This window comes from Morone saxatilis, unplaced genomic scaffold (genome assembly GCF_004916995.1).
Source record: "Morone saxatilis isolate NCDOM2014 unplaced genomic scaffold, NCSU_SB_2.0 Contig16, whole genome shotgun sequence".
Classification (NCBI taxonomy): domain Eukaryota; kingdom Metazoa; phylum Chordata; class Actinopteri; family Moronidae; genus Morone; species Morone saxatilis.
This window is the reverse complement of record NW_023339718.1, coordinates 12,827,346-12,838,928: the sequence shown is the minus strand read 5'-3', so window position 1 is coordinate 12,838,928 and position 11,583 is coordinate 12,827,346. Positions and strand designations below refer to the sequence as shown.

General features: G+C 39.9%; 1 protein-coding gene across 2 annotated transcripts in view; it reads left to right on the top strand.

Moving 5' to 3' along the window:
* Positions 1 to 11,583, top strand: part of efna5b (ephrin-A5b) — an 89,870-nt gene that overhangs the window by 70,410 nt on the left and 7,877 nt on the right. For both annotated transcript variants that reach the window (XM_035659140.1, XM_035659139.1), the window contains exon 2: positions 2,404 to 2,696. In XM_035659140.1, coding sequence (XP_035515033.1) covers positions 2,404 to 2,696 — 293 coding nt within the window. The remainder of the gene's footprint in view (positions 1 to 2,403; positions 2,697 to 11,583) is intronic.

Genomic DNA, 11,583 nt, shown 5'->3' with positions numbered 1-11,583 from the left:
ACACACACACACAGTGCACATACAGTACACACACACAAGCTGGGGTAAGCGGATGGGAGGATGTGACCATTAAGTCAGTGACATTTTAAAGCAGTGAGAGAGATGCATGGCTCTTCCTGGACCTCTACAGACATGTTTTAAATGAGATGTTACAGATGAGCTACTCCATGCCTTGGTTGTAAACACCCTCACTTTGGTATTTACCCTACATGGGTAAACACAGAAAAGCAACATTTCATGCTAGCTCATGCTCTCATACACACACACGCACATAAATAAATACACAGAGCAGAGAACCAGCAGACACACATGATCACATTAATGAGAAATGGCTGCGGTTCGATTTGTCGCTTGATTGTTACATTAATCATTCAATTACACCAACATAAATTAAGTGACAAGTGAAGGCGTCAAAGCCAGATTTTGCTCAAATTGCTATTTGATCTTCAAAAACAAGTGGTCTGGTTTGCATTTTGATTGTAATTCTGTGTAGCTTGTCTAGACATACTGCAGATTGAAGTAAGCGCAGCCAAGCAGGATAAGCGTTTTCAGTGCATATACGGTGATTTGATCTTAGAAAAATCCATTCTTCAGAGTCAGAACACAAAACATCACGTTGAAGTAACGAGCAGAGTTGTAGTTTTGAATAGAGAAAACAAGAGAGCAGCAGGGAAAAGGAGGATGAGGAAGAGGCAGAAGAAAGTACTGACATTTTTATACCATTATGCAGCATAGCATTTCCATCTCTAAGATTTAGTGCAAATCAATAAAATAAAACATTTTTTGGGGGTATATTTATGATATTTCCAGGCAAACTGAAAGAATTGTTCTATAGAACAGTTCTTGCTTTTTTAAGAATCATATTTGTCTCAGAGGTTGCCCTCTATAATTAGACACTCGAATCTGAAAAGGAAAAACTCCCAAAGAATGGTTAATGGTAAATAAACTAAAGAAAAACCAACAGAGGAGTGATCCCTCTTCCAGGATGATAACAAAATTATAGATACAGTCTAAACATATAAAGAATATGGACCCACCCAGGAGGATGTCAATCAAACAAATAGTACCTGAGCCACACAACCTCCTCTCCATCACGGAAAAATGACAGACTGCACAAACAGACACGACTGCATGGCGAGAGAAAGAGGTCACCATGTTGCATTTGTACTGCTTCAGTATGTTAATCCTGAGGCTCCAGAGTCCTCAGGATAAAATAGTTTTGGCCTGTTATACGCTCTGCCCCTTGTGCATTCTGGAGCTTGAGGAGACCTTCTTAAAGACAGCGGTGGCACTTTTCAATTAAAAGTTTTGTCAAAACTCTTGTCAGGTTGTGCTCTTACAACATTAACGACTGGGTCTCAATTATAAACTTGCACCACCTGGCTTATGGGCGAAATGAGTCAGTGGCACCAGCTGTGTGTGTGTGTGTGTGTGTATGTGTGTGTGTGTCTATTTGGTGCAATTTTGTGGCTCATAGGTTACTCAGAGTGCTTCAAGTGTGTGCTAAATTGAGGGCCTCCCCAGCATGTTTACAGGTGGTCAGTGTTTTCCCCCTGTGACACCAAGGTTAGGATCATACCATCCTAGACCCAGAAAGAAACTCTGCTGCTCTCTAATTTTGCAGAAATTCCACAGGTGAGAGACCTATTTGTGGGCAACAGAAGAGGAAATTGTGTATTGTGTGTATGTTTGTGTGTAGATGCGAGCTTGTGACAGTGTATGGCCTTTTGATGAATCTGTCTGTATATATTGAAGCCCTCTGACCCTGTGTGGCCTGTTCTAGATCATTGCAGTTGTAAAGATGCCTCACCGCACAGCCCTCAGAGACAGCCAGGCTCTGTATTTTTCCTATCATGACATTTACTGTCTGGATCCATCCTGTATCCATGATTATTTCTACTTTGCACTCAGCCTGAGGTTATCTGTATTTATGTTGTTTGATGTTTTTTTTTTTCTCTTTTAAGAAACCTATAATTGTTTTTTGTAAGCATATTTTCTCAGGCTTGGATACTTCAGTTTGCTATCATTCGGAAGCCAGATGTGTGTATGTGTGAGTAAATATCTTTTGCAATGATAGATTTATAGATAAGCCAACCCACCCAAATTTATTGAAGCCAGAAGATGAGAGTGCTGGCGCTTGTAAATTTCCACACAACACTGAAAGAGTGCAGAGAGATCAAACCGGAATTCTCAGTATATATGTGCTGAATTCAAACAAACTTTTATGCATAATAACTGAAGCACTATTTATGCATCAACACAGATGCATTAAGATTTTAGTATGTTTTTAGAAGTGTATGTACATTCTTCAAAATCAGGTGGTCTGTAATTATACTCGTACTTTGTGTAAATATCAAAAAGTTAACCTTTTCCCGTCTCTGCTCTCTTCTGTTTTGCAACCAGGTTCCATCGTGGGGACTACCACATTGACGTGTGCATAAACGACTACCTGGATGTCTATTGCCCTCACTACGAAGACACGGTGCTCGAGGAGCGGACGGAGCGCTATGTCCTCTATATGGTTAACTACGATGGCTACAGCACGTGCGACCACACCGCCAAGGGCTTCAAACGCTGGGAGTGCAACAGGCCGCACTCCCCGAACGGACCACTCAAGTTTTCAGAGAAGTTTCAGCTCTTCACTCCCTTCTCCTTGGGCTTCGAGTTCAGACCGGGCAGAGAATACTACTACATCTGTGAGTTTTTACAGTTCTGCACACAGCATACATACAGGTGGATGAAAAATGTAAAGTAAAAAAACAGCATGAAGTGTTTTAGTAAGGTGTTAGGTAACCAGGAGCAGACAGAACAGTTTCTCTACTGCAGGGATGGAGCACCAAAATTGAACAGAATATGACTCACTCACATCAGTATTTATAAAATTTTTTCATAATAGGATAGAGGTTACACACAGAATAGCGCTGTATTGATTTGCAGTGACCCTTCCCTTTAAGGAGACAAGTGGACCCTTGTCATATTTCTCCTCTCGTTTATTTTGGCTTTTTCTTTAACTGATCACCCGGTTGTAGATATAACAGTAGTAACGTATAACGAAGTCTGCAGTGATAGCAATGAGACAATTGCAGCTAATTATTAATATAATTAATTCATATGAATATTATTTTCATATCAATATAGTAATATATAATAAGTAATATTATGTTGTGTGATATCCTTTCAAAGCTGCACAAAATCCCACATGCATTCACAGAAAAATGCCAAACAACCTAACCTGAAATGAATTACAGACCTAGACAGCCCTTTCCCTGACCTAATGTTTTTCTTTTAATACAGCAGAGCAAGACACACACACACACACACACACCTATACACACACACACACACACAATCCCTCACCCATGTTTTCATAACTTCAGCACAGAGCTTTAAGAGTGGCATTACAGTGATCCGAGCAGACACTTTCATGCTCTGCTTTCAGCCAAGCTTTTCACACTGCTCTCATCACTCGTGGAAAACTCTTCCCTAAAATGGCAATGGAATTCAAGGGGGAGTTAAATTGAGACAGTTTGAAAGTTATAGCTCACAACCCCTGCTGCACAACACTGTATCCTTCAAAAAGGAGTGCCCTCCTCTCTGCATTATGTTATGCTCCCATTCAGCTCGCGTTAGTTGTTAAGTTGTCTGCGTCTTGGCATAGGAACTGAGTTCATCTGAAGTTGAAGCCCCTGGGAAATTAGGTTTTATCAAAGCAAGGTGATATAGTGGAATTGAGTTGCGTTTGTCCTCCCACTACAAACTATTCCGTGCAGGGGAGACGGAGGAGTCACTGACAGTAGGCACAGTCACCGCCGCTCGCCCCAAACACATTTGTCACAGGGATACGCTGATATTACAAGGAAGCACAGTTATGTTCTCAAATGGGTGGCATTAGGGCAATATCATGCAGTGTAATGCATTATTGCTTCAGCTGTTGAAGGAAAAGTTGAAAGATTTTTGCACTTTGTGGGCTAATAAACCTGTATAAATTCCTTCTCAGCGAGGGGGTGTCCGTTTTGACAGTTAACACTCTCCCGCTAAACGCTGCTGGTAATACTATACTTGTATCTGTTTATCTGTACAATTTGGCCTGTGGTGTTAATGTAGCTCTAGGTGGCTGTCAAACCCGTGCGTCTTTGTGTTTTTCTCGTTCTCTCAGAGACGGCGTTTAAGAGTCTACAGCGTAGCTGAGGCGAGCTCTACACACTGAGATCTGTTTTGCAAATTGGCACCTTTGTCAGGTTAACAGCATTATAAATGCTGTTAACCTGACAGCCAGCCAAGACTTCTGTCCGTTATTCATTTCACGTGTTTTGCACTTCCTCTCCCTGCTCTGTAACACATTAGAGTTAGAGACTGGATTTTTTTTAAAAAGGGGAAAAAAAGCGCCTTCCTAATGTTTGCCGTTGTTTCCGTGGTGAATAGGTGTTTTCTCTCAAGCTTGTCCACAAAACAAATCCTTTCCAGAGGGCTTTCAACAACCAGGTGTTTGCCCATTTGTCTGGTAAAAAGTAACCAGATTTTCCTTTGCTTTTATAGCCAATTTGCATTGACAGTCATACTAAATGAGACGAGGGAAAAATGGAACTCTCCAAAGTTGGGAGCGTAGATGGGGGTTAGCGAAGGGTTATACAATTCATCTACTCCCTCAATTCTCCATTTCTAACTTTTTTTTTTCCATTTCTGTTGAGAGATGCTTGTCCTAAGGGCTGGATTAAATTACACTGCGACCGACAGGGCTTCCATGGAACACATCCATTCTGCTGTAGCACGCCATATTGGTTTAGTTGCCCGCGGCTTCATTGGCTATTGAATGATTCTAGTGTATAGCCTCTCTGGCTACTGTGGCGGATATTAAAGTCATCTACCATGAAGTCGTCTGACATGTGATTTCCCACTGCCATTGTGTCCGGCCTGAATGTCCATAAGTAGCAGGGTAGATGGTTGCTGATGGATTGGACAGAATTCATCCAGTGGACAGAATGTAGGGCTAGATGAGGAAGATTGAGAGAGGTGGAGAGGCAGTTACAGTACTACACCTGCCAATTCATCTGCAACATCTGTTTCAATCGCTACCATCATCATCATCATCACCACCACCATGAGGGAGTCTTCCTCACCCGCTAGCAGCAGAAACATACAAGACCTTTCAGGTTGCATTGGATTACATCATTTTTATTCTCCTTTAATCTTGAGAATTTAGTGATAAATACAACTTTCTAATAGAGGAATACATAAACAGACTGCAAAATTAAATCACAACAGGGAATTTTTCTAAAGAGTATAACCTAATAAATGTAATTTAATTACTTTTTGTTATAAATATTCAGGATTTAAGACAGAAAAAAAAACATTGGCTCACACTTGATTATATCTAATCCTTTATCTCTAATCTTTTTAAAAGAGCAAAACTAAATGCCACAGTACACCAGGAGCAGGTCGGTTTGGCACCAATTGCAACAACATATTGCAATTTGAGTTTTATTTCCCTTGTGTCTGCATGGTTACATGCACACATCATTTGGTTAACAACACCAATAGGTCCAACTGTTGGTCAAGTTTTGCCCGTAGTCTGTTGTCTCACAATAACCCATTCAAATATTTATTTATATTGCGAAAATGTTTAAAAAGTTTAATTTATCGGGTTATTCAGTGTCAACAAAACATTTTGTAACATTGAGTACATAATCCAATAGAAATATAGCAAAATGGCTATCCTACTTGAGTTTTTCCACTACCTGTTGGTCTGTCAGCTATGTGGCACAGCCTCCAATGAGAACAAGCTAAAATACATAAAAACTAAAAAAAACTGCTCTTGAGCTAGATGATGAATCTTTTAGAATTATTAGGATAAATGTGCCTGTCATTGTTTTCAGATGAGTTGAGTAATAGTCAGATAACATCCAGTGTGGAGACACATATTCTCTTAGTGTTACAGATACTGGGTAACCACAGTCAGGGTCTACAATATACAGCCAGAGCCAAGATAGAGAACAGTGTCTGTGTCCAGGAACAATATGACTGACAGGATTGCATGCATGTTATTTCTGTAGAAAAGATGGTATTTACCTTAGGTGCAGCCTTTTTCTCTTGGTCTGCCATACTGGACTCAAATTCTTCCTGCTGGAGCATTTTCAATGGTATAGCGCCTGCAGTATGTCAGTGTCTGATAACACTATACTTGCTTAATGAAGTGAAGGCATTGCTTAGCTCTTTTTAACGATAATCATAATGTTATGTGCCCAGGTTGATTTCTGAGATGTGGATGCCTATTGAGCTATGAAAAAAGATATTTGACTCGGACTGTTATTATGATAACAGTTTGCCAGCTACCTTGTGATGCTATCCAGTCTCATTATTGTTGCCAATAAGAATAAAGACTGTTGTCAAATAAGAAGATATCAGTGTGTACTGCTGTGCATCTGTGAGTAAACATTGATTAAACTCTTAGCTCTTGGTTCAGGCTGTATATTTAAGGGACAATATTTAGTGTTTGTTGTTCCAACATTTTGAGGTTTATTTTTGACTCTGAAAGTTGGCTTTGTTCTGCATGTAGCCCTGCCACTACATGGATACACCACATGATTGTGAACATGGCTGTAAGTAAAACAGGAGAGTCAGCATAATGTTCATGATGTCTTCCACCTGAAATCATCATCACATGACCTAAGACTTGAACTTGTGAGGTGAGGCTTATAGAAATGAAGATATCACTTTTGAATTAATAGAAATGAGACTTCTTTTAGTTTAAAACTATGCTCATAAAGTTCTATATGGCCTGCTCTGGTGAACAACCTGATTTCACCTCTAATGGGGATCATTAAATGTTCATCTTATCTCCTACTGTGCACAGAATAGTACCCAAGGCCAAATTTCTAAATAATGGATCTCAAATTTAAAGTTTAAATGTTTTATTAAGTTATTAATTTTTATCAACATGAGGTCTGTAATAATAATAAGTAAAATTTTAAAATTAATTTGTGTATCAGTGTAGAAATTACACCCCAAACAATGCCTACAAATAGCGTCCACACAGCAAAGACATTTCTACTGTATAAGATATGATGACATTTGGAGCTCAGCATAAACTCAGTGGTGAGACTTTGCCCTTGTAGCCCATTTGCTTACATTGTGTGAATGCGTAGTGTAGCGTAGCTAACAGAGAAAATCTTATGCATCATTACCCGCTGAGGCTGGCTATACTGCACACCTGCACTAAACAGAAATGTTAATGTGCCCTGAGGCAGAGGTCACTATCCAGGAGGCGGAGGTTAGCAATAGTTGACTGTGAATGGGCTCATGTACTTGAGACATAACAGTATATCATCCAGGAGAATTCATGAATGCATTATTACTTTGGTTTTATAGCACGGCTGCAGAAGTACACTGTCTTAATGAAGATAGAATATTTATTTATAATCAATATTTAACTGATTTTACTCGAGCATTCATAGAGTAACCAATGGTTAACTACATACAGAAGGGCAGAGACCTTATATATAAACATTTCTCATATACACAGTATCAGAATATTAATCATTTCCTCATCTCTAATAACTTTCTGTAGCCAAATGACCTGAGGGAATGTAGGATGAAAAATCTGCTCTTAGTGACGTGATTGATTAGCTTTCTTGTTTGTAGATGAAAATTAAGCTGTCAAATCATATTCCTGCCGAGAAAATGTCCGTTAATGGTGTTTTCGCCCTATGAGTTCGATGCGGGTCGAGGGTTGATTTGTTGCATCTCTGATAAAATTAGAGAGAGGAGACAGGATTCTGCTGTCATCTGCTTCAACAACAGAAACAGCTTAATCAACGCTAGCAGGACGGAGGGAATTTATTCAAATGGAAGTCATAATTCTTCCTTTTTGTTAGTGTCAGCTTCCACTCTCAGTCTGAGGCAGGTAAGTGAGGACAAGATGAAAGCTTGAGTCAGTCCGGAGCCTGATCCTTCAGTAGACAACACACAGCTGCGTTTTCTCTACAGGTCAACACAAGAGAGGGCAGAGAGCGAAATAATTCAAGGAGAAATGCATTAAAGATGTAAAATCTACCAGACTCAAGGAGATACCACATATGTAAGCAATTCAGCAAAATAGTATTAGCAGTGAGTGTCAGCCTCTGTGATAGACAGACTGACGGACAGAAAGGATAAGCGAACAGTTGGAGCAATTCTCGAGTCAGAGTTCACAGTGCATTCATGGTTTAAGTGAAACCCATCTCGCAGAACGCTGATGCAAGCACATTTTTTTAATATGGACACAATCCACAATCTTGTATTTGAGTGATTTTAATCTGAAAAGGGCAGAAATCCAATATCAGTGGCAGCTCACTGCAAGAGATGAGTGAGCCGAGTTATGGTGTTTTTAGGCGTGTAAGATGTGTGGCAAATAGGAAACCACTTGGTGTGGTCATGCAGTGGCAGATCGTCAGCAGAAAATGTGTCATTTTCTTGCTGTCTGACTTGTTCAGTTACGTGGTACTGCTTGTCACAGAAAGCACAATCGATAACACCTTTGCGTCTTACTTGTGGATGGAGTTATTTTATAGATATTTCTGGGTTTGACACTGCAAGAAAGAAGCATATTACATAAATACAGAGAGAGAAAGAGATGTGGCTGATATCAAAACATACACTTGCTAAATAGCCAACAAAATCCAGAGGGTGGGCGATGATTCTACCCATGTTTGATTACAAAATGAAAAACATTTGGTGAGCCTTCAGTCACTCTGCAGTTGCCTATAGGCTAATATGCAAAATGTAACACAAGACTAAGATGGATCATAACTACCAAGCTAACATGCAAGAAAACCTTTTTGATATTCATAAGGCTTTTTCACAAGATCTCACAGGGTATTATTCATCTTTAGTGGACTGCAACATGCACACAAACCGATTCTCCAAGACATGGACTACAACTGTTCAGATTGATCATAAATCCTGTGGTGCACCATGCTTCTTCAAGCTGCTCTTGAGAGGAGAAAGGAGTAGAGATTGTAGAGGCAGCAGGAGCAGCAGCAGGAAAATGGCATTAATGGACAAATAAAATAGAGTCAGGGTACAGTGTATGCAGTCTGTATTTTGTTAGAGCTATGGGAGGTCTGCTAATAATGATAAAGAGCTGGTGCAGTTGTCCATTTGTGGTACAAGGAGGGCACCTGCATACGGACACGATCATAACTCAGCCCCTTTCACTCATTCACATGAAAAATCAACCCTGTCATCAGTATTCAGAAATGATCCGACAACATGGATTAATGTGACAGAAAGCTACACACACACACACTCGCATGGATGCACTCATGTACAATATGCACACACATGCATGAGCAGACATAGAGAAAAAGCCACAGAGATGTCTGGAATGCATTATTATAGTCTTGATAGATGGACGGACAGTTCACCAACCGCTGTCTCCCCTGGTTACTACATCATTTCTTGTCTCCCTTTTTAATCTCATCTCTCTCTTTGGACAGTACTACCTACAATAACTAACCTTCCCTGTTTCTCCTTTGCCCCAGTTACCTGTCAGCCATGTGTTTTTGCCCTCCACATTGCATGTTACAGACACACTCATACTGCACATCTACAGACTGGTGGCAAATCAAAGAAAAACCCTCAATAAAGCATATAAAAATTCCTCTGTTTCCATACAGGGCACCAAATGGTTTGAGTATGACAATGATGTGAATCATATGCAATGGCTTAAACAGTCACTAGATGTCAACCCAATTGAATGATATTTTGGATAGCTATGTTCAACAGCACTGTTCTAAACACTAAATAAGGGAAAATCATTGGGCAGAATGTGGTCACAAAACTTCTGGCATATATGCAACAGTGCACTGAAGCCATTACACCTTACTAACGCACTTTATTTTGACATTTCTAAAAATCCATCTGAATATATATGACACATATGAAAATAGTGACAAATCAATCAGTTGGGCTCACTGGCTCCTCAGAAGATCCAGTAACATAAGAATGAATTGTTAAAGGTTTTGGCCACGACAAGTTCATTGGAGTTTCAAGGGTCCCCTTTCAAAAATAAACTGAAAACAGGCCACCAGCAAGCCAGCCCACTGGCCAGACTTGGCTAATAATAGACCATGAGCTAAGTCACAGCACACTTGTTGACAGCCCTGAGAAAGGCAAGGCGAGAGAGAAAAGTCTCTAATCAAGTTATTTGAATTTGACCGGCAATAAAGTAGTCATCACTTTGTCTGCCCGAAAAAACAGAAAGGCTGTGAAAAGCCAAGAGATTGGAGGAAAAGTGGGGAAGGCGAGGGCCGTGATTCAGAGGGCACGAGGTACCTCTCAACCTATTATGATTCATGCATTTAAAAGCTGTCTTCAGGAGCTGATTATGATTCACTAACACAAAGACAAGGACATTTCATCCTTGGCCATTAAACCATTAACACATATATTATTAACTCAGTGCATTAGTCATTATGTTTAATTGGTTATTGCTCATTCATTTGTCCTTTTTCATTCCTCCTATATTGTAATACATTTACGTACACACACACCCTCACACAGTTTTTCTCATTTATCCAGTGGGTGGATACTTAGGCCATAACAATAATATTATGATTCTATGGGATACACTAAGTGCAGTAATGAAACATTATTATGTACAGTGATTTATTATTCAATGGCTGCTTTAAAACGATGAACTCCCCCTTAGATGAATAAATCACAGCATTTATTGTCGTTTGAGTATGAAGACATGAATGAGTTGATGAAATTTAAGGGGTTTTTAGACTTTCAATCACTTGCTTTTCATTTTCAAGAAGACAGAGCAATTTGTTAGATAATCACAATGTGATCTTTCAGAAAATTATGATGGTTATTATACGTTGACATAACAGTGGAGGGAGATAATTGTATCCCTACACCGTTGCATGATAGTTGAGGAAACTAGTGCCATATTTAATTAGGCATTAATTCACTTTTCAACTTAATTCTCTCTCCCACTCCTTGCTGCTCTCTCGCACTCTCCTCCTCGCCGCCCGTGACCTCGTCACCTTGGCGCAAGTGGCATGAGGAATGACTTCGGTTCACTTTTGGCGGAGGTTGAAAGATGCAAGGAAGGAGCAAAAGGCCAACTATCACTGGGGGGGAGGGGAGTTTATGTTCCCTTGGCTGCCTGAACCCAAGTCCTCTTTCACTGCTCCTCCCAGCTCCCTCATTCCCTCCTATTGTGTGTTCGCTGTAGTAGCATCTGGTTAATGGGCCTCTTCAGTGGATAGTCTCTTCCATCTTCTTACATACACACACATTTTGTGCAGGCATACAAACACACATACAGTACAGATAGTTTAGTTTTGAATCTTTTTACTATATCTTTTTTCCCTCTTTTTAAGACGTCTTAGTAGAAAAGTCTGTTGCTTTGGAACTGGTTGAATGTGGGAAGGACATTTTGTGAAGGACATTTAGTAATTTTGAGTCTTCCTATTGGATATAGGTTTGTATTGTATGTGTGTGTTATTATAGGCATTAAAAAGATTATTCTGGACAGTGCAGCAGTTGATATTAGCTATTGGAGGGGTCATATAAACATTATTTCTCTCTCTCTCTCTC